The 23,955-nt window shown below is 42.5% G+C and overlaps 1 protein-coding gene across 16 annotated transcripts in view; it reads left to right on the plus strand.

The window, feature by feature from the left end:
* Positions 1-23,955, plus strand: part of MTSS1 (MTSS I-BAR domain containing 1) — a 124,547-nt gene that overhangs the window by 64,899 nt on the left and 35,693 nt on the right. Inside the window, exon 1 of one of the 16 annotated variants that reach the window (XM_056484913.1) lies at positions 15,721-15,754. The exons of the other annotated variants lie outside the window; for them this stretch is intronic. Within the exon in view, the coding sequence (XP_056340888.1) occupies positions 15,736-15,754 (19 nt within the window). The 5' untranslated portion in view covers positions 15,721-15,735. Of the gene's footprint in view, positions 1-15,720; positions 15,755-23,955 lie in introns of those variants that run through there. 16 annotated transcript variants of the gene reach the window in all.

A 23,955-nucleotide genomic window follows, 5' to 3' on the forward strand; every position in this document is an offset into this window, starting at 1 on the left:
TATTTAAGCTTAATTCACTGTAGATATGTAGGACTAGACAGAGTGAGTAAAGGTTAATGCATTTAGAAGGCTTTGAAGATCAGAAGAAAACTTGATTTAATTTCAAATTTGCGTTACATTGTGTGATGCCTCACTGCTGAGTATTTCTCAGAAGATGCTGGTGGCATGTTACATGGCTGTTTGCTTTGGTCATGGGTTATTTTGCAGTTTTCTGTCACAAATGTATTTCCACATTTTTCCTCATCTTCACCACTTGTTTTTCTTAATTCTTCTGTTTTCATTTTTCTTCTGCGTATGTTATTTTCAGAAATTTTAGCTCACTGAAGACTTAGAAAATAAAAAAAAAAACCTGTTACTGAAAATAAATTCTGAATACTTTCCCTGCACAGAAAGATTGAGTAGAAGCTAGGTACTGTCAGGGAAGAGCCTTCAGCCTCAGTGAGCTAACAGCTGACTGTGTCCTGTTAATTAATGTTGTACTGCGCAAATGTACAGTGCTCCACAGCTGTTGATAAGCAAGATTTTCCTTGCAAAAAGCAGTGATCATGAGTGGTGATTTGGCTGAATGTTTTGAGTGCAAATACCCAAACCCAGCTCACTCCCCAGGAAAGCATCCGAGATAGTGGCGCTGCGGTGGAGGCTGTGTTGCCTGTGCGCTCGAGAGGAATGCGGCTCCGTGCCGGGCCCTACGTGCCACGCTGGGGTTTTGCATTCCACTGCAGATAGCGCCCAGGACTTTCTCTTGAGAAGAAAACCAGAAAACACCTGTTACTGTTGGCAGCTGGTGCCTCAACAGCAAACAGACAGACAGACCAGGGCTCCTGCATTCCTGCCTACCCAATGCATGGGCTTGGAAAGTCCTGCTTGGGAATAAAGAAACGATGTCTTAAAGAAAAAATGAATGGTGTTTTTTTGAGTCTAAATGGATTAGATTCGCTGTGCATCTGTTATCTAGGAATTTTCAAGGAAGCTGGTGGGCACATCCCAGAGGTGGTTTTTTTTCCCTTTAAATTAACTCAGCAACTAAATATATTGAAATGGTGAATGTATAATTGATCAAAGCTTTCTTCTTTGTTGGGGGCTGAAGTATAAGCAGATAAGAAAAGGGTTTTTATGAAATTATAGGTAAGTATGCAGAATTTTGCTCTAAAGATCACAAGGTCCAAATACATTCTCAGGCATAAATACAAGTCACTAAAAAAACCCCAAGCTAATTAATTTATGTGTTTAGTCTTTCAAAATAGCATTTCAGGCTGGATGAAACAATTTTCAAATCTTATGGGTTGGACCCAACAGTAAATACCTATAAATAGCATGTTCCCCTGAAACCACTGCATTTTACCATCAGGCATGCAGGGAAGGGATGCAGAATTTAAAGCATCTGAACCAGGTTTTGTTGTTCCACTGGTTGAAAAGGAGCTGAGGGAGCACAATAAACACCTGGGGAAGCTACTGGTGCATTTAACAAGTGTCTTTTTTTGAAGACTTGGTGTTGTTACAGAAGAAGCATTTGAAGAGGTTGATCTGTAAGAGACGCTTTGTTCCACTTTCTGGCTCCATGGCTCGGTGCTTTCCCCAGCATGGGGATCATGATGTGCCCGTAATTGCAGTTAAATGAACATGGCTGGCTCTCAGGCAAATGAAACCTAATTTGTCACAGCTGTCAGAATGATCATGTCATGTTTGTTGCCTTCAGGAGCAGTTTTAGGCTGCAAATCCTGTTAAGGTCACAGCTTTTTCTTGTTAAATATTGCACAGCATGTTTGCTGACCCTAGGATTTTTTTTGTGGGTTTTTTTTAAAGGCAAACACACCAGTTCTGTCTCTTACATAAGCTGGGGTTGAACTTCTGTGAACCTTGTCATGTGGGCTAGAGCTTGTTAATTTGGTGGTCTTGAAGGACTTGAGCATAGCAGTAATTTGAGGGTTTGCATAGAGCAGTTGAGAGATTTGCTCACGGATTCGTTATGACCAAAATTTTGGAAATGATGCTTTACTTCAATTTAGCTTTTAAAGAGCAGCCCTCCCAGGCTGGATTGAATACCTAGTTACACTGCATATCAGTAGCAGAAGACAAAAGAGCACAGCAGCTTTGAATTTTGCATTTGTGCTGGGAGGAAATACAGTAGAATAAATGTAAGAGTCTATTCTTAGTATCTCAGAAAAACAGAGTAAAGTGTAAGCTTCTTGAAATCCCCCTTAGTGATTATTTCAGTATTTATTATGCTTTTGTTTCTAGATTAACATATTGGGTCTAAATTGAATAGAGCAAGTCTTGTTCTGGAAAACAAGCAAATGCTAATTTTTGGATGTCAAGCCTGAGGGAGCAGAGAGCTTTACTGCTTTATTCTTCTTCTAAAAAATGGAAACAAGGTTTCATATAATTATTTGGATCTCTAAAATACCTGAGGCTGATTTCTCCTCCTTCTCTGTGGTGGCTGTAGTACAACTTCAGAGGGAAAGGTGAAGGGTCTGTGCCTGTAGATTATTAGAGTGCAAGACTGGAAAATGTCAGCAGTGTTCATGGAAGTACCCAGAGTGGGAAGAGCTGAGCTTTTAACAGGAATTATGCAGACACATTGCTCTTGATGTACCAGTGGCTGCCCCTTGCTTTGGTCACTTCTGAGTCTTGGAGACATGGCCATGTGTCCCTTCAGGCTGCAGCTGCCCCTCTCTGTGCACCTGCCAGCCTCTCAGGGGGCGCACTGGGGCACAGCTGTCTGCACCTGACATCAGCTGGTGTCCCACAGGATGTCTGCAGGGCCATCCTTTTCCTCCTCCACCCTTCTGCCTGCAGAGCAGTGCCCAGCCCTGTGCTTTCCATCTTCCCTGCTGTTCTGGGGCTGGGGAGGGAGAGCAAAGCTGGGGGAGGACTAGTGCTGTGTGCAAGGGAGGGGTAGGAAAGCAACTGCTGACCCTGAGAAGCTCCTTCTGCTCTTGAAACGAGTCTGCCTTCTTCCAGGCTTTCTGCCTGTCCTCCCCTCCCAAGGCAGGAGTGCCACAGCTCACAGGACTTTCCTTCATTACTGAGGAGCCTCAAACTGGCTCTGCTGCTGCCTTTACCTTGTTGTATGTATCATATAGTTGGAAATGCAGGGGTGGAGTGTACCAGAAGAAGACTGAATGAGGGAAGATGGGGCAGAATTGGTAAAAATAATCTCACAGAGCTGCCTTGTTAATGAAGTTTTGGGCACATCTTTGGGCACAGCTGCTGGATCATGAGCAGAAGGTGAACAGCCTCACCCTCAAAACTTTATTTACATATATTTTATCTCTAGTTCCTATTTCAAAATACAGATTGGCATTCAAGTATCCATCCCTTCCATGACAAGAAACTGCAGTCCCTGATGCTCAACACTTTGTAATAGTTACATGGCAGTTTAACAGTTGATAAAAGAAAAACAGAAAGTTATGCATCTGCTTTTTTAGATTGTGAGGACATGGCATTGCAGATAAACATAAGCTTTAGCTTAATGATTTATTGAAGCTCATTTTTTCATTTTTTTTGTAGCTTTCAGTCTCTTACTATGTAGCTGTCTGGTTTCCCCAGAGAACAGAAGACTTGCTCAGAGATATAAATCTCTGTTAATGATTTTAAATAGCTATCTATCTGTATATAATACAATTTTTTTTTTCTTTTGCCCTGGGCATTCGATCATGGGATTAGGAGAGGATAATCAATAATCCAGAATGCACAGCAGAGCCACTGTTGGTGGTGAGAGCTCAGAGCTGCTGCAAAATGCCGTCGCTGCCTTCCAGCCTCTCTCCCTGCTGAGCGTCATGAGATTTCTAGCAAAAATGGTCTCTTCAAGACCTTCAGCCTCCACTGCATGCCAGAAGAGATCACTGTTTTCCCAGATAGCTCATGTGAGCTGGTCACCTTGAGTCTCTTGTAGAACAAGAAAAATAAAGGAAGAACTGTACCGTAGCTTGTTGGGAACACTGTGGGGTTCCATGAAGATTTGTTTGTCCTCGGCAAACAAAGGTTGACTGAGGTTCTTACAAATAGAAGAACCTGTTGTGAAATAAGAGATACTATAGGCAGCTGTCTTAAGGAACATGCAGTGAATGTGAGCAGACCCCTGGGCATTAGCCAGGACCTTCCTCATCTCCTGTAGTTTGTGTCTGAACCAGCCCTGGAGGGGACCCTTTTCATCATGGAAAAAATATGTAGACCTTGGAACTAACGTTTCCTTCAATTTGTTCCCCAGTGCTCCCAGGCAAGTTCCTGCAATTGGGATGCAGGACCAGCAAATAACCAGGTGTGTTTAAAAGGGCAGGACTATTATGACTTCGTATATTTTCTTTTATTTTATTCACATTAATGATGTATCAGGAAAATAGTGATTTAAGAGATGATGTGTGGCTGCAGGGCCATTTAGCTGTACTTTAACTGTGAGCACACTGGTTGTAACTGAATATTGCTTCACCTTCAAAGCTCTTCAAAGGCTTGTGCAAATAAATTTGTTTACTATCCTTTTTGCACTGGAGATATGCTCCCAGCAGAGAAGCCAGTGACAAAGTTACTGTTAGATGGAAGTGTCTGCTTCTGAACTGAAGGTGTTGATATCATTTTAGGTCAAATGATGTGGTGGTGTTAATTCAGGTGAGCAATACACAGGCTTGTGGACCACAGCAAACAAGTTTATGCTACTGCCTGTATTTACCCTTGAAAGCCAGGTTGTACAAAAGGTTGTGGGGGAATGGTTATGTGACTTCCTTAGAAGGTCACTGTCCCCTGTACTGAATATACAGAGCACCAGAGGCTCGTATGTGCTCTGTAAGATACAAAAATCTTCTATAGCCTTGAAAGATGCTGATCCTGCCATGCAGAGGAGTCTGGTTGTGATGGCAGATGTGTAGTCATTTAATGTGGAAAATGGGAGGAAGAACAGACCTGATTGGTGGCTATGTGCTCTGAAAGCTCTTTGTTCCCCTCTTTCACTTCTCCTTTTGCTCCATGTTGTTTCCTTTGGTCATTTACCACTGGTGGTCACAGTCCTGCCCTTCATGGCATCATCTCTGTGGGCTTCTTTGATGGCTCTTTTGGCACACCTGCATACAGGACTGCGTGGAGCAGCCCATGTTCCCCTCCAAGATGCCTTGTCCAGCAGCATTTGCAGGCTGGCTGTAGCAGCAACACCAGCATCCATTTCTGTAATGCCTTGATTTTTTAGGGTTCAGATTACAGGTTCCAAATAAAGAGGAGTCTGTCCTTGAAAGTAAAATTACCTGCTGTTAGTGTTCCCCTGATCACTGACTAACTCACATATCTAATGTACATTCTGAGCTCGTAGTACAGCAGTCCCAGCCCAGCAAATTGCTTGGCAACCCTACATGCTCACCAGCTTGTAGACACTGCAGGACTTCTCCATTTTTTTTTCCCACCAGTTTTTGGCTTAACACAAGTGATTGGGAAGGGCTAGAAGTAAACAACTGGTGAAACTCTTCATGATATGTTACTGTGCCAATTGAACTTTTATCATTGATTTAAAGGCATATATATAGTTTGCTATTTAAAGGATAGGAAAGAGGGCACCATTAGGATTCGTGGTGCTGTTACAGTGTGAGACTTAATAAATCTTATCTGTGCCTTGTACTTAGTTCATGTACTTATTCTGACCACTGGGATTTATTCTTAGCCCTGCTTTTTTTTCAGGAATTGCTGTTCCTTCATCAAATGGGAGCAGACTGCTGTGTCAGACTCACTTGCCTCAACTAGGCACAGATAGAGATGGGAAATGCCTTGGAAAATGAGAGAGAGGGCAGAGTGAGTTTGGAATTTGGAAAGGTCTGGATCTGATCTCCTTTTATTTGTGGTGTTAATTCTCTTCTTGAACCACTTTTTACTTTCTGAGTTAATGCCCACTTGCCATTTTCAGAAAGTCAATAAATAGCCCTGGCAAGAAGACCTGTCCACCTCCTACTTGATCTCTCCATAACTCTGTATTTAACTCTTCTGTGAATCTGCTTCTGTTGTTTTACATATTGAAGTCTAAGGAATATGAGTACTTAAACCATGTACATTAGGCAAATTAATGTTTTTCTTCGTTTCTGTGCTTTTGAGTTTGCAGGGGGACCTGTGTTCACAAATTTAAATCCAGGAGTAGGAACATATTAGGAGTAACTGGAGGAGTATGTGTTGGAATTGACACTGTTGGTGCTGCTTATTGTGTGTCACTGTCAGTAACAGGTTCTTACTGACTTGAAAAAAAGATGTGTAGCTCCTGAGAATGGAGAGAAGCACAAATAAGCCAACCTTTCCTATAGAAACTTGTTTGACATGTTCTCTACTCTCTCTTCACATGAGAGGCAACATATTTGCTGCTGTGCCTCAGTTTTGTGTCAGGAGAACCCAGAAGGAGCTGCACTGCCTGATGGTTCCTGGCCCTCCTCTGACCTGAGTTTTGTTTTTCAGCTCATAGTTGTATCTTTTTAATTTCTTCTCTCTATTTTGTTTTGACGCTGATACAATCCATCTGTGATGGAAACAGTGATGCTGAGTTTTCTGAAAATGGTGGCTGGAGTTCCCTATGCTGTTTTTTTGTGGAAGTGGTTTAGAGGGTAGTGGGGTTAAATCCAGCTGGTACAACAGGAGCTCTTCCATCTGCTCTGTTCTGGTGTGCAGTTGCACAGTAACAAGCCTGAGCAAGCTGGTGGTGTGTTTAAGTTAAGGCACTTGCTGACTCATGAGCAGAAATACAGTAGTGAGGAAATCCTCTGCCTGCCAACTGACCCTGTACTGTTACAGTCACTGTGGCAACACCCTGGTGCTGACTATCAGGGACACCCATGGCCTGCCCTATTTTCTTTTTTAAACATAAAAAGAATAAATTTAAAAGCCCCGCAGTGGGAAAGACGAAATGTTGCAAAGCTGATTGGGGCTTCTCAAGGTGGTCTGTGGGAAGTAGTTTTGGAGTGCAGATCCCCCTTGTTTCATCTTTCTCTGCCTTTCTTCCATGAGCTGCCTGGAAGTTTGGACAAGCCTCTCGTGTTGACACAAACGAAATTATTCTTCTGAATCGTTTCTTCACCATCTTCTGTGCTAATTACTGTTCTGCAAATCTACCCTCTGGTCTGATTTCCAAATTCATCCAGGAGGCTGAGCAGCTCGGAGGATCTGCTGTAAACATGACTTATCCAGCAGGCAGTAAAGCTGCTCTCGAGCCCTCCAAGGAGAATTAAGTCTGTCTGTTGGGCAGCTGGTTTTATCAGTCTGTGTTGCAGATTAAAACATGTTTCAATGTCTTTTCTATCAAATCAGGAAGAAAAAGAAAATGTTCTTGTTACCAAGTCCCTGGTTGCATGTTAATAGAGAACTAATTGACCAAATGTCAATCACTTGTGCTCCTTGAAGGGAAGGACCATCTCCCCTGTGCTGAGCATACATGAGCATAACTAACCCATGTCTGTTCTCAGATATGATGGTGATTTTTATGTTTTACCCACTAGAGAAAGAAGCTGCTGAAGTTACAGTGTGCAGAGCCTAGATTGCCAGGCCAAGGATATATCTGCTCCCACGCTCCTGGGACATGGGATGTGGTGTAGAGATTGCACGGCTTTTAAAATGGAAAGGTTTAGGGCCTTTCCTGTCAAACATCTGCTTTATTCAGACTTTTCCCCCCTGAAACCTTGACTTGTGGTGCCTGTGGCATGCCTCATTTCAGCAGAAAGCTCTCTAAGTTAACAGTTCAAGTTTTGAGGGCATTTACACCATCTCAGAATTGGCCATTGTCTGGTGGGGAGATGAAATCTCGTAGGTAGAAGAGCTTCCCTGCTCTGTGCAGGTCACAGGTATTTGGGCACTTTGGTTGCTCCTGATGACTCACCAGATTTTTCTTGTAGGAGTGTTGAGGGGTTGAAGCACTGAAAGTGATTTTAGTTGAAAGCAAAGATCATGGTGCCTCCATACTGCACCTTTACAGTTACTGTGCAAACCAAAGTACGAGATTATAACGGCACATATATATAATAGACACAGTTCAAGGCCTTCTTAGAAAGAAAGATGAGATTTTGGATTTAAGTATAAGCCAAACAGATTGCATCTTTCTTGCTTTCTAAAAGTCTTGAGGTTGATACATGACTTCATTCTTCACCTGGTTTTTTTTTTGGCCAGCTTATCTTCTTGCTATGTAAGATTTTTTTTTTTTTCTCTTGATTCACTTTCTGCTACAGGGACAAAGTGCTAGTTTTTTTACCCCTGTGAAACAAAATACCTCCCATTCAAATACGTATAGATGTCTCAGACATAAATCTTCCTGCCATAACTGGTTCTGGAGCCTTTTTGCAATGGTGTGTTGCAAAACTTTCATTAGGGCTTCCCTGTGTCACAGTAATATTATACCCATTAAGAAGTAACCCTGCTTTGACACCTCTGTGAATAGCAGTGCAATGCCTAATGAAAATGCAGTTTTACAGGGATGAAAGTGTTTATGTTAATGAAGCTATGTTCATACATGCTGGAACTTACGGTACAGATATTTTCCTTACAAACCCCTGAGTAATATGCTGATAAGAGTCTTGGTGAGTCTAATCTGAATTAAGAAAATGTGTTGTGTTCAATGTGGCCTTAAAATATAACCAGGGTAGATATGAGGTAAAAATAAGCCTTTCCATAATGCAGAACACTTGGTTTAAGAAGTGGAAGAATATTTATTAACAGGCTTTGATTGAACTACCTGTTGTGGAACAAAAATGTTTCATTGCTCTCTGGGAAAGCTTGTAATTTGTTTTTTCCTAATTGGTACAACTGTACAACCCAAATGAACTGACCACAGCAGTGGAGTTTGAACCCAGATTTCTGGATCAAAACCCATGAGCAGATGTTTTGTAAGGTTAAGCACTTACCTATTAGCTTGAAGCCAGTAAAAGATTCCTAAGCCTTATGAAATGGTCAGTAACAGATGACCAAAGGTAATTTTTAAGTAAAAACTTGACCTGTGTGCCCAGTGGTGCAGGCTTGGAACAGGAGGTACTGTGTGTAGTTCAATTTTCAGTAAGCATGTTTGACAATGGGTTGATGAAGAAACATGTACTCTTCCCTCTAATTTATTATATTTGTTTTGGTAACCCTCTGAACTGTGAGCAGAAATAGGGGCTGGTACTGCAAGCATGAATGCAACTTGAGTACACTGTGCTATGCCTGGGCTTGGTAAACTCAAGTGCTGAGGAAAGTGAAACAATTCTAGAGGTCCAGAGGCCAGCATGGGTACATGCTTCAGGAGTTTGCTGTTGCTGACTCAGCTATGGGGAGGAGGGGACATATGTTTTTCTTTTTCAGGATTGCTTATTAAGCTGTTAGGGGAAAAGAAACTACTCTGGAGAAGTAGAAAAAGCTTTGTCTGTCAAGAAGGCAGTTTGAACTTGCAGATCCTTTCTTGTGTAACTTCTGAAATCCAGGCGTGGTTGAAAGACAGTAAAGTTATGTGTCACATATTACATGGGAAACTTTTATTTGGTTTCCCCAGCAATTTCCTGATACCATAACAACAGCTGAGGAATGGATCAGGCAGAAGGTGAGGGTGGGTAGGTGCTCATACACTGCCACATGGAAGCCATTTCTGGAGATGTGAGACAGTTCCTTAAGAGTGTATTTGCAGCAGCTGCAGCAGAAAGTGAAGAACGGTGTGTCAGATGTAGCTGAAGGATAGTGGATAGTCTGAGCAGGAGTATGCATGTCCTGAGATCAGACAGAAAGAAAAGTCAGGCTCTCTGTTGCAACTTGCTGAAAGTTTACAGCTTGTATCCAGGCACAAGCTCCAGACCTTCCCCCAGATTCACAGTGCCTGCTCCGGAAACAGGCCCATTTCTTGGCGCATTTGGGATCTTCTGCGAGGCATCTCCTTCAATCCAGCACTGACCTGGACTGACCCTGTGTAGCTCGTGAGGCAAAACAAAATTGTAGCTAGGGACGACGGCTCTAGTAAGTAGATCCCAAACAAAATTGAAGGTTGTTAAAATGTCTCATTGAATTATGGTGCTCCAGAAGCGTAGTGACTCATAGTGAAGCTAATCACCTGCTGCTTTGTCTTGACTGCAAAGAATAGATTGCTAGTTAAGCATTTAAAGGTCATATTCTTAGTTGTATCAGTGTTGCTTTCCTCGTTTCCTCCTCCAACCCCGTTATGCCTGAAGTTACTGGGGGAGATACTCTGGAGGTCTGTGTTCTGAAGGTGAGGCTCACTGTGTTTATCTTTCAGGCTCACACTGCAGATCTCTATGTGTTCATTTATGAGACAAACCATGCTGAAAAACATTGCCTTGGCTCTGCACAAATTTCCCCAAAACATCACCAGTATGATACTGGTATTCTTTGCAGAGTCAAAGTGTAAGTCACAGATATTTGGGGGTTCATTTTGTTCATCACATGGAATTCCAGGAGTGAAACCAAAGCTCAGATCCCTACTCCTACAGCCAGGCAAGTTCAGTATTTTCAAATTAATAGTGCTTTGTTGTTCATTGGGCCAAGAGCATCTTAAAGGAGACAGAGTTTTATTGGTTCTGCCTAAAGGGGCTGTAGACCTCTAGTTGGCTGGGAAAAGAACAGACTGTTTACTTCTGCCATTAACTTGTCTGTGTGGGTGAGTAGAGGAACTGTGCCACTTTGGCAGAACTATCATTACTGTCCCTGCAGTTGTCCCCAGTTGCAGCAGCCATTGTCAGGAAGGTTCTGTACAGAGAGGACGTGGCTCTTTGCCTGGTGGATCTTCCCATATTCTGCTGTAAAAGAGCCTTCCAGGCTGATGAAGGTGATACACTTTTCAGTCAAAATGCTGGTTTAGCTCTTCTAAGTTCACTGCTGTGAGTCACCAGCACAGGTAGTGTCTGTCTTGGTGGCTCTCCTAGAGAAGCATTCGGATGGTGGTGAAGGAAAACTTGGCAGATAAAATAACAGCAAGCCATGCTAAAGCATCTAAACCTCTAGGTCACTTCAGGAGTCAGTGAGTGTAGTGGATGTCACCAGCAATATTAGCAGAGTGTTAGCACTCCAATTTAAATATAGATTTTGCAGGAAGTTTATGATATTTTCTGTACATGTATGTTTTATGGCAGGAAGTGTATCCTGCTATAAATTACTCTGTTTGAAAGGCTGCATTAAAGACTGTGTGTGACCTAAGCCTGGAAGTTTTTCCTTTCAGATGTGTTGGCTGTGCTAAACTGATAGACCACTGGCATGTTTTAAGCTTGACCATTGCCTAACTTCGAACTGGGCCGGAGAGAGCAAGGTGTCAGAACAACAAGTTTCCTATCAGCTGCCAGGTTTTTGTTCTTGTAGAATGATCTGGACAAGCTGAATCAATGTGCCAAGGCCAGTGGTATGAGGTTCAACAGGGTGAAGTGCTAGATCTTGTACTTTGGCCACAACAACCCCCTGCAATCCTACAGGCTTGGAGAAGAGTGGCAGGAAAGCTCCCCAGCAGAAATGGACGAGGGGATGATGGACCAGAATAGTGTCCCCTTGTACTCCGCAATTGTGAGGCCACATCTAAAGTATCCAGTTTTGGGCCCCTCTCTACAAGAAGGGCATTGAGGTGCTGGAACATGTCCAGAGAAGGGCAGTGGAGCTGGGAGAGGGGCTGGACAAGTCCTAGGAGGAGTGGCTGAGGGAGGTAGGGGTCTTTAGTCTGGAGAAAAGGAGTCTCAGGAGGACTTTATAGCTCTCTACAGCTCCCTGGAACGTGGCTGTAACCAAGTGGTCTTTGGTTTCTTCTCCCAGCAAACAAGTGAAAGAACTAGAGGAAATTACCTCAAACTGCACCAGGGGAGGTTCAGGTTGGACATCAGGAAGCATTTCTTCACTGAAAGGTTGGTTAAGCATTGATACAGGCTGCCCAGAAAGGTGGAGGAGTTACCATCCCTGGGAGTGTTCAAGAAACTACTGGATGTGGCATTTAGTGCTAGGGTTTAGTTGACAAGATGGTATTTTATCAGAAGTTGGACTCAATAATCTTGGCGGTTTTCTCCAACCTAAGATTCTGTGATACCTTGGTGGCCAACAACCACCATGTGAGCTGAGGGAAGATGCACCTTGGTCTGACATGTGGTGACGTGTGGGAGATGTTCTGTGTTGGTTTCTGTCTTTATGCCCATCTTTCTAGTGGGTGTCCTCATGTATAGTGGTTCTTATTTTTCAGTGGGATCCTTGGATGCCCTAGTTGCCTTTTCCAGGGTTGCAGAACTGCTGTTGGGAGACATTAATGTAAGTAACACAGAGACAGAAGGGGCCAAAACTTCTAAAGGAATAGGATGGATCACAGCACATCTGTACTACTGCACTACTGTACATCCAGAGATTCCCATTTGTGCCTGGGTTTGCAGTGAGCCTGAGGCTGTCTCTGGCTCAAAGTGCACCACTTTGGCCAAAGAGTCAAAGAGCTGGCTTAGATCCTGAGCCCATCAGGATCTACAGCTACTGGCTGTAGGGAAAAAGGGCTGCTGGCTTGTGCAGATTTTGGATTGACCTTTGACCTCATTAACAGATGGCAGAATAAATTGATGGTGGATGTATTTTTAAATGAGCAGACTGTACTTTTGGTCTTTGCCTGTTGTCAGAATTCTTGAGGTGTGCCTTGGCAGAGAGTTTATTATTATTATCCTTCCTCAAGCATTTGGATACCCCCAGTTTAGAAACAGGTCAGTGTTTCACACTGACAAAGCCTGATAGCATTAAAGTTTTTTGAAATGTGTCCAGTGCAACTCTGTTAACAGAACCTTAAAGCAAAGGTGCATTTTTAATAGTCAACACCTACATTTGGCTTAGGAGCACCTGTCCATGTTACTCTGTGCAGGTGACTCCAGACAGGGAACAGGCTGATGGGAGGGGGTGCCTTCTTGGAAAATAGCTTCTGCTGGAAAGTCTCTTCACCATTTTTTTCAAGCTGATTTCTTTAGATGTTGTTTATTCTTCCTTTTGCATAAGGCAGCCAGACTTCAAAGGAAGCTGTATCATACCATGTCCTTCATGCACTCCAGATTTTAAGTGGAGTCTTCACTCATATGGTTATAGGTAGAAAAAAGTGATCCTCTCCCTCTTCCTGCCCATTGTGACTGCTGATTTGACTTGCAAGAGCTGCCTCTAGTAAGGGGCAGTCATTGGATGCATAATTGCTGATGCTGATTTATACCTGTTTTCTCTTAAGTTACATTCTTAAGTGCTTTAAAACAGTATTAGTTTTACTTTTGTTTTCATAACAGATGACTTGCCATATCTCTCTTTGAAACTCAATACATTTTTTAATTGCTTCATGCCTAAATCTGTCCTTAGCTCACCTGCATTTTAGCAGTCCTGGTACAAAGCTTTGCTTATAGATAAACTATCCATAAGTCAGGAGCTCCTTTAGTGTGATTCTGTACTTACTGATGTTTACAATTCAGTAGTGTAGGATTTTTTAATACTTCCCACTTCTGCTGCCATTGAGTTTTGCCATATCTTCCATAGAGGAAAATAATGCATGCCCTGGGAGTACTGGTGGTTTATCCTGGGTTGACAACTGAAGTATCTTTTTCTTCTTTTTTTATCATCTGACCTGCAAGCCATGCCTTTCATAGCCTTTTGATCCTGTTGGGAATGCCAGATTAATGAGACTACTTTTTTGGACAGATTTATTTTTTAAGCAGAGAAATACTCCTTACATCAAGACCTAATTATACCGTCCTTACTCCCGTTTCAAAAACTAGTTCTTTGGAGGCTATCTTTTTAATTGAATCATTTATTTTACCTACTTTAAACAAACACTTCAGAAAATCTAGGCTAACGCCTACTGCAAGCAGTTGTATCTGAAATGGATTGCAGCTGGACAGATTAAATGTGGCAATTACTTCTGTGGAAGGCATGCCCTTGAGGTCACTCGGGATGAGTGGCAGTGCTGCTGCTGCTGCGGAAGAGCAGTTCAGAGATGCTGGTGGCCCGTGCGAGTGCTGCATTGCAGTTACTGTCAGCTTACGTCACGAGCAGATACTCCAGCAGCCCAAGGGCTCGTCGGGAGCCTGAGGAGAGCCTGGCTTTAGTACCATGTAACAGCTCATCTCATGCTCTGTGTTTTCTCTGCTTCTTGGTGCATATCTTGTGCCTTCTGTGCAGGGAAGCCTCTATCAGCAGCTAGAGTTCTCCTTAATGCAATGTAAAGAGCTGAGTGCTTATCCATTTACAGCCTTTGGGTTGGAGGGCTTTTTAGCTTCGTTTTTTAATATATGTTTAGAGACTTAGACATTTCATACTGTGATTACAGCATTGCACCATTTGAACCTGTGTGTTTTAATTAGCAGTTGGCATTGCCCTATTTATAGATAGATGGAAAAAGCACAAGCTAGCCAGTTTGCACTGCAGAGTGTATTTTCTTCTGTTGGCAAGTAGTTTGTATCCATTTTTCCATAGCTGAACTGGCTTGGCAACCTGCAGATGTTGCAGGCATTGGGTACTGATGCTTGAAATAGAAATGGACTCTGAAGAGGATGTGGGATGGGGAGGAATAAATCAGAAACTGCTGTTGCATTGGAAGTCTATTAAGACTGATGATACGACACGCTTACCTGAGCATAACTGCAGAAGTTGACCACATGAAAAACGAGCACATTACAAAAATACATATTTTTAATCTTGCTTCTGTCACGATATTAAGGTTCCTTTTCACTTTGGCATGTTGTGGTTACCACAACTAGTTACCAGTACAAGTGTTTGGCTGTCCAACATGGTTAAGTTGGTTGGTAGGTATTTGTAGAAGCAGAAGAAACAGTGATTGTTTCTGGAAAAAGTTGTGTCTAGTCTATAAATGATGTGAAAAGTATATGTGCTTTTCTTTTTAACTGCAGCTTCAAATTTGCAGAAGTTTTGGCCTGTGTTGACCCTGCAATGCCCAGGAGACTATCAAGAAACCAGAACAGCATTGCGTTATTAAACACCCTGGTGTTAGCTGCTCCTCAGGAACTGTCTGCTGATTTACTTTACTCTGGGGAAAACCATTTGAGGCACCTTTGCCCTCTTCAAGAAGCTCTCCTTAAATAAAACCATAAGTTACTTCTCAATGCAGATGCTAAATACAAGTACAGGAGTGTTGTTGAGCAGCTCACATGGAGTTGCTGGGTACAAGGTGAAAAGTGCTTTGCTCTGTACAGCATTTGGTTGTAACAATTTCAACGCAGTTGTGTTGCAGCCTGGGCTTTGCACCCCCTGTGGACTTGTGGTAGGGTAAACACCACTGTCTTGAAAAACACTGCTCATCAGTGAGTGCCTTAAAGCACTATTGTCTACCCATGAGGGGAAGGTATTCAGTACTGCCTACCTTTCTGCGCTCCCTCTTTCCTGCACACCTTTTCAGAGCAGCTGCATCCTTACTCTGCAGCCTGTATTTTTCATTGCCTTGCAAGATTTCAACCTTTCAGTCTAGGACTGAGCTGACCACGCTGGTAGCAGCAGGTGGATTTGAGTCAGGCTTACACCTGGTGATTTGGGACCAGAGCCCAAGACTGAAAGCTTCCAAAACCTGAGGGTTCTCACTTCGGTTAGCAGACTAAAATGTCGTCATCTCTGTTGGCTTTTTGTGCTACCAACTACATTTGAGACCACATGGCATGAGTTGAGTGATCCAAGACTTTCCTCAGCATGCCCAGCACAGTAATACAAATGTGAGTTTCCTCAGACACTCTGTGTGTGCACATTTTTGTGTGTAATTTCTGAGTGACCTGTCCTCAGGCTGACTGTCTTTGGAAAACGAGCTGGTGGAATTGATTCCTGCTTCACATGGCTGAGCAGGATGCAAGTAAGGGGAAACCTTTCATATAGCAATATCACTGTGAAATATTGGAATGTGGGTTACATGGTGCTAAATCAGGGTAGTCTCTGGGGAAACACAGTTAATAAATTCTAAATAGGAGGTCATCCCAATATCTGTATTTCTGAGCACTTTCTTTACACTTGTAATTTATATGCTAGTCCTGTGCATTACAGTGCTTTAAGCCTAGATCAGAAATCCTCCATCCAAATTTGGCACCTACTGTTGTCTTTAATGGCCAGCTGTTTTGTAGGTGCAGGTTGATGAGGTCTGTTAGAAGAACAAGGGAGCATCAGAGCGTGTTAGAAGTTGTGAGGTTTAGATGGATTTCCTGCATTACCAGAGACGTCAAATGACCAGATGAATGTTTCTCTGCTAAAATCAACTTAATTGTAAAACACTGTTCATTATTTTTTGGAGAAAGGTGAAGAAATTAAGCAAGTTAGCAATTGGGTTGGCTGCTTTTTGTAGGTAAACTTTAGTTGGTTGGTTTAGTTGGTTTCAAAATGCCACAGACTTCATTTTTGTCCTAGACTGGATCTGTGTACTTATGGTGGGTGTTCACATTCCTTTGATGTCAAAGCTTTTACTTACACAAAACAAATAAACACTTTCCACATATATTTGCTTGTTATGTTGACACAGCAGTGCCAGGGGTGCTTGGAAAACTGTATGTTTGAGCTGCTGGGACAGTGGACTCTGGATTTTAGGAGGAAAATAATTTTCACAGTGGCACTAATCAGCAACTGGAAGAGAAGCCCGGAAATCTCCTCCCCTAGAGACACTTAAAAGCTGGACTGGACAGACCCCCCAGGAACTTCATGGAGGTTGGCCCTGTCTTTAGCAGGCAGTGAGCAGACCTGACAGCCTCACAGGGTCACTCCCAGACTTGTCTCTCTGTTTTTTGCTGAGTGAGATACTGAAAGGAAGGACTAATAACCAAGGGTGTTATATCAGTTTTTGGAAGAGAGCAGGGGCTTCCCTCCTCTGGAAAGATGGGTATCCCTTAGGAAGAGTATTAGCAGCACTCTGCCTTAGCAGTACTCTCTCTGTATGTGGATTTGTTTAAGGCTGCTCAGCCCCAGTTGGTTTAGTCATCAAGGACTGTAAGATGAGCAGGACTTGGCTAGAATAGTGATAGTGCTCTGAATGTTTGTCCTACTGGAGTGTAGGGTGTGAATACTCTCCTGTTCCTCTCCCTGGGGGCTGTTCAGTGAGAGGAGGTTCTGAAACTGCTCTGCACTGCAGTGAGAAAATGGATAAAGTGATGGAGAAGAATAGCTTCTGTTCCTCTTTCAGGGTTTAAATTTCAGGATTTGTAAATCCCTGCTCTTAATTATTTTTTCTTCTGCCTTTTGATTTCTAGTCTTTCTCATGGATTCATATCTTGGCTTTCTGAAGCTTCTTGCAGTTGTTCTCGCTACCAAGGGTGATGGACTGATACTTCAAAGCTTGGTCTTCCTGTCCAGGTCTTACAAACCTGGTTGTGTGGGTCACAGCAGGCAAGTCCAGCCAGACAAGGTGCATCTGCTGTTTCCGGGGTTGAGGTGTGTCCACTACAGTTCAACAGAGCTTGTCTGCAAGAAGTGCAGTTATTCTGCCCTCACAGAAAGAGATAAGCACATCCTTGGTGTTGGCGTGCCAGTCAGCACTGCTGAGTGTCCTGCTGAACGCTGTGCTTGTGCATGTCATGTACACCAAGGCAGCTTCATTTGAGCTTTTCTGCAAGATGTGCATGTTCCTTTTTGTGACTCAGAGAATCTAAGCTTTTCTCCTGCTGCACTCTTCATGGTTTAAGCAGCCACACTTTAAATGCAGCCTGACAGCATAGATTGTTTGGAAGGATTCACAGGATAAACAGGAGTTTGCCTGCAGAGCATGTGAATCTCTGCCTTCAAAGCAGCCAAAGATCTGGTGAGCCCAGCCCTGTGCTTGTAGGATGTCTCACCTCTGCCTGCAGCCTTCTGTGAACTTCGCTTGCTGCTTACAAGGAGAAAATGTACTTCTTCTAAATTCCAAAGTTCAGAGTTTGCTGTGTTTTTAAGAAGATATGTTTACTGAATTTCAGGCCAAAAGCACAAAGACCTCCAGTTCCTCTGCTTGGAGATGGCTGTCCTCATTTCACTTTCTGTAACAGGTGGAATATATCTATTTTTTAAGCCGAGTTCACTGTTGTGTATGAAATTCCTTTGTACCACAGGCTCAAACAGCCAGCTGGTGTCAAACTCATGCTGTGACATTCTCCTTTGCCTTTGTGAAAATTCATTATATTTTAATAAGGCTGAGGAAGCCGAAGTTAAAAATTAGTGGGATGCAGCCAAATTTAAAATAAAAGCAGCCTATTAGTGAGGACAAAACTGGTTAACTGGTTGAGAGCTGACCTGATAAACAGCAAAACTGTCTTTATACCAGGTAATATGAGCTTTGAGGCAATCTGGATAGCTAACACTGGATTCCTGGTACTCTTTTGGTATCTGCCACTTGATTAGAGCTTTACAGGTTCTCCATGTACCTGCTGCAGAGTCTCCTGCGGTTTAGAGAAGTCTGCGAAGTCAGTGTGTTTTTAACCTCTTCTACCAAAAAGGCTTCTGCCAAGCCATGTTGAAATGAGCTTGGAGTCACAGAAAAAAAATCAGTGGGGATGAAATTGAATAATGGGTATTTCAATGCATATTTGAGATGATTTTTAAATGGCCTTTGGAGCACACAGAGCAGCTGCCTTAAGAAAGTACCAAAAAGAGAATGTATGGGCTTTTTAAGCACTGCCAGCATCCCTCTGTATGGATGAGTTGCAGTTAGAGATTATTAACCCTGAGCAAAGGCATGAGATTGCCCTAGGAGAGGAAACCATGTCCCTAAATACCTGGGGCAGGGACAGAGCTTTCCTTTGCACCCAGGGCCTGACATGGTGCAGTCAATGCTTAGGTGTGCACTGAGCCTTTTGATGGGTTGATGATGATGATGATGTATCTCTGTATAACTAACTGAAAAATAACAGACATTCTCCAAAATGTCTTGAACTGATAATTTCTTGGAGTGGTTTGAATGATTTTTACCTCCCTTTGTACCCTCATGATCTTTCTCTCAGTTCACTAAGGAAATGTGCTCTGATGGAAGAAGTGACAGCATGTAAAAATAGCACTGCCTTTTTTTGCAGATCTGCTTGCTGTGGGGTTTCAGTTAGATCTGCTGACTTGGATTTAAAAATAAACTTTTCTTCTGCTTTTTGCACCTGCTTGTCCTGGCAGTGCTTGATTTTGTGCTTCAGAGGCAGTAGCCATTTGGTGGTAGCTGAAATCCTTGCAGGGTTGGGATCAGCAGCACAGGTGGTTGGGAGACCTGAGTTAAGGGGCTTTTGGGGTCAGAGGTGTTTGCGAGGCCAGTAATTAAACATAAAGAGGAGAAAGACCTTGTATGCTTTTTAGAGCCTCTGTGGGAGTTGTCAGTTCTAAATAAACAGTATGTGTTTTGCCAAGCGTGCAGTGGAATTGCGGTTGGTGTTCCAAGCCATTTGCTGTAAGTGTATTATCCCTTCCCCTCATTGAATATTGCTGTAATCTAATCAGATTACATCACAGTTCATTGCTGAGCCCAGGCAAAATAAGGAGCTGCTTCAAAAGAACGTAAGTGTCTTGAGTTACTGCCTTCTTCACACATTGGGCTGATATTAAGTGTTCATTTAGAGTCAGATTCATGGAGGTATGGAGATCAATGTGTCTGGCTACCTAAATAGGCCTGAACCAGATCTCCATCTTTCCACCATCTGGTGCTTGCAGTGGAGTGTGGTCCTCAGTGCAGCGAGTGTCCCTGGCTGGTGGAGCTGGCCTTTACATGCCCTTTGGCAGACAACTCAGCTCTGGGGTTCTGCACAGGTGAGGGGTAACTCCACATTAGCATACAGCCTTGGCTTGGTGTTCTTCAGCTTCAGGAATTGTCTTCCTTACAGAGTTCTTTTTATTAGCATGTTCCAGTTTTTACTGAGAGCACCAGCTTGGTGAGTCGTGTCACCGCTTTCCTTGAGCCAATGGCCTGCCAGAGCTGTTTTATTAAATTTGGTTAATCTAAAATTCATAGGTTTGACCTTGAATCTGCATTTGTTGATCCAGTCTTCACTGAGAGATGTCTAAATTATTTCTTTTTAAAAGCCTCAGGAATTTTTTTTCTGATTTTGAGCAGCAGCTTCAGAAACTTTACCAAGTGCTGCTTAGAAAGGCTCACAACTGTAGGAATAAGTGTCCTGTTTTCTTTTCTGCCTGGTGGATGCTGAACATCTGTCTATTTGCAGTTTTTTATGTGTTTTTCCAGCTTACAATCCTTAACTGGAGACGGCTGACACACTGAACAGAGAGCTGCCATAGCTCCACTTTCAGGTTTCTGCCCCAGTACTAATATCTGTGCAAGTCAGTTTTATGCAAAAGCTGTTCTTTTTTCTCTGCTGTAACACTCTGGAACTGATCCCATCATCCTTGAGTTCCGTGAAGGCATCTGCATAAAAAGTTTGGCAAGATCAAGGTCCATGCCCCATGTAATCAGTGATGGAAACTGCTTGCTCTTCTAGCAGCGTGAGGTTGGATAAGGGTTGACTAAATGGCCATTAGCTTAAAATCTCCTACTGTTAGTCATTTGTCATAGCCTCCATGTTCAGAACTGCATTTAATAATCCAGCCTCCATTCTGCTCCTACTTTAATCTTTACTCAAAAAGGGAAGCCTCTTCTGACAACTTTGAAATTACAAAACCATTACACCCATTTTTCATCATTCTCTCCCTTTTGAGAAAGAGAGAAGTGCCTGGCATATTTGGACTATGGCCTTGAAGATAAAGGTGAGCTCGTTAGTAAGTTGGAACCTTAAAGGCACTTCTGAAAGGCAACATCTTGTGAGCCTGCTGGAGTTGCTCAACAGTGAAGTGAGAAGAGGAAGATAAGAAGTTGATTGTAGCGAGTTGCTTGGAGTATGTAGAGGCCATGCAATTGTACAGCTGCACATTTCATCAAATAATCATTTCTTTGATATATGATCATCATTAAATACAAACATAATGACTCCCATAAAACAATTGAGTCTCTTCCCTACAGTCTCTCCCTATTGTCTCTCTGTGATGTTGAATGACAAGCAAGTGTCAAAAGAAATAATTTATGCCTTTATAGTGGACTCATTGTAATGTCATGGTCCACGGATTTCTGTTTAATTATCTCGCATGAACAAAGTTTGTGATCTTTCACAGGCTTAGGCAGGAAGGGGAAAAGAAGGGAAGGTGAGAGTGAAGGCACATTTTGCGTTGCAGAGTTGCCTTTTACTTATGAGAAAATAAGGCTGATGTTATCACCCACTTTCTAATCAAATTTGGCAGGAGCATTTTGTTAAGCCACTTTCTCTGAGTGGGATTTCTGATGAATATAGCTCTCATCTCCAGTTTTGAAGTATTACTTTACGCTGTTCCCAGGCATTGTTTGCCTTACTGGATGAATTATTATAGTATGTCAGAGAAGCAGATAATTCACGGCCTCATTTTATAAAATGAGAGCCCAAGGCACAGCAGTTTGACTTGCAGAGCTACACGGCAATGAATGGAGCCCAGGTCACCCACCCAACTTGTGATTTGGTGAAAAGTTTGCATTGTTAGTGTGACCTCAGTATTTCTATTTGGGAAATTACAGCTTCTGGAGGATGTCATGACTTTCTTCCAGGGACCTGCTTATGAGTGGAGACAGACAGTGTATTTGGTGTATTCCTGATGCACTTCTCTGTCAGATGCTCTTTTGCCACCACATTTGTGGGTTGATAGCACTGAAAAAGAGTCTTTTCCCCTGGTCTTCTGTCTGCCCTGCTCATGGTTCTGTCCTTGAGTTAGCAGGGAATTGGTCACGTAGGGAGCAGGTTTTGAAATGATAAACCATAAATTAATTTGAAAGCTGAAGGTTTTGTGTGACTGTGGCATTGCCCCCTGCAATAAACTCCTTACTAGGTTTTGATTGCTCAGGTGCATAGCCAGTACCAGGACTTGCACACACATTAATGCTGCTTGTAAGGTCCATCTCTGTGTGCAGAGCGCACGTGTTGGCTGCCCTCTCTACTTGTGAGTAAATTACTCATCAGATTGTAATTTATGGAAAGCATATGTGAGTCTTGTGCACTGCAGCTGGTACTGGAGAAAAGAAAAGAATCCAAATTACCATCCCTTGTTACATTTGGATCTTTCCAAACCACTGCAATGGTATGAAATGGTTTCCTTCTGCCAGTTTGTGTAGCCAGCTGATCCCATCTTTGGAGACAGGAGCATCAGTGCAGTTCTGCTGGTGAGAACCAGCCCTCACAATAACCTGCTGAAAGCTGAGATAAACCCTTGGCACTGCAGGTGTTCCAGGAAGAACAGCTGAATGCATTGGTGATGGCCGTGGTCCTCCAGCTCAATAAATCAAGGGGTGGTGAGAGGCTTATATTTAATTTTCTTTTACTTTCTCAGGAAGCCTTTGTATCCTTGACAGTTAATATAGTTGGGAACAGGGAGGTAAAGCTCAGTTTAACTCCAGTGCTGTTGGAGTTGTACATAGGTTGAGGAGAAGCAGTGGGATTTGGGTTGGAACAAGATTGGCTGGTACTGTTCTTTGTTCAGTCTGGTGACCCTTGCCAGCCCTCTTCCCTGCACCCCCCCCTGGGTCCCATGCTGACCAGACAGAGGTGCTGGCTCAGCTCTCCCCAGCTTTTCAGCAGCACCCCTCATTCTTCTTCCAAGCAGAATCCTCAGCCCATCTTCAGCAACAATTTGTTTCCAGAAAGGACATAAAGATTTCTCAAAACCATTTCCTTTCCTTTTACCTTCAGTTCATTAGAGGAGTCTTCATTCACAGAATGAAATTAACACCTTATCCTTTGATGTTCTTGTAAACACTTATGGATAACATGAAGTTTTGAAAGGTGGGAAGAACCAGTAGCCCACTCATAACCAAGCAGTTATGTTTGGTTTTCTTCATGGAAAACCCTCTTTATTCCAGGCATAATTTATTTTGTTGTGGCTTGGTTTTTTGGGGTTTTTTTGGGTTTTGTTTTTTTTTCTCTGAACTTCATATGACTGTTCTGCTGACCTTGCCCATCCATCTGTACTATGTGTTGAGGGGATATATTTATACTTGATTGTGTTTCAGTTAAAATTCTGTTGCCTTGGAATTTAATATTAATAGTAACTGACCCCTGTTTCCTAGCCTCCCCAAACACATGGTGTCTTATTTCCTTTTTATTGTTCTGATACGACCCTTCTTTTTTTCATATAACAGACTTAAGAAAGCAGTGTCACTTAACCATTGATGGTCCTTAATATTCCAGTATTTCAGTGAGTTTTCAATCTTAAAAACCTACTTCTTGCTTAAACTCAGTGCTGGTAGCCAGGGAAATCTTTGGTTCATTTTTTTTCTCTGCCATTGCAGTTGTGTACCACATTAGGCTCTGAAATAAAATTACTTTTATTTGGCAGTGGATCCAGAGAAAAAGGCCCATGTTTTGGGACAGAGATCCACTCTTTATTGTGGATGCTGTCCTCTTTCTCCACTTGATTCCTCTCTGTTACCTTTCCCATCTTCAGTGTTGCTTTTTGAGTTACTGGAGTCTGTCTTCACTTGTGCAAGTGCAGCATCAGTGGAAGAGATGGGTACAGATTCAGCCTGGAATCCTTGTGCTTTTCCCACCTGTATGCAATGAGGCTACAGCTCTTTGATGTTACCAAATAATATTATATCAAAAGCTCCTTATAAAAACATGAGTAATCAGGCAAGTGACAAAGGACTTTCTGTTTACATTCTTGAACAATATCAAATAGCCACAATTTGTTCCAGTTATTTAGTGTCTTTGTTCCAGAGTAATTTCGTGGGCACAGAATTTAATTCTGCAAGAATGCAGGAAGACGGTGACTTGATTTCATGTTTAAAAATTCAAAATTATCAAAAATGTTAAAGTTTCTCAGGAAGATTTTTTTTTTTTTTTTTTTTTTTACTTGAGCAATACTGTTTTTAAAGCCTAGGGAAGATTTTACTCTGTAATACAAGTATAAGGTTATTCTGATAATCAAATAGGACTTCTAGATAGATGGTGATGTACTCACTGTTTTAGAGAGCACTACAGTTTGGAAACAGTTCGTAAGAAGGTTGATGTTTTTATCCTGAAATAATAGATTTTACTTGCAAATGGGAACTAAGCA

This window comes from Oenanthe melanoleuca, chromosome 2 (assembly GCF_029582105.1).
Source record: "Oenanthe melanoleuca isolate GR-GAL-2019-014 chromosome 2, OMel1.0, whole genome shotgun sequence".
In the NCBI taxonomy this organism is placed as follows: Eukaryota; Metazoa; Chordata; class Aves; order Passeriformes; family Muscicapidae; genus Oenanthe; species Oenanthe melanoleuca.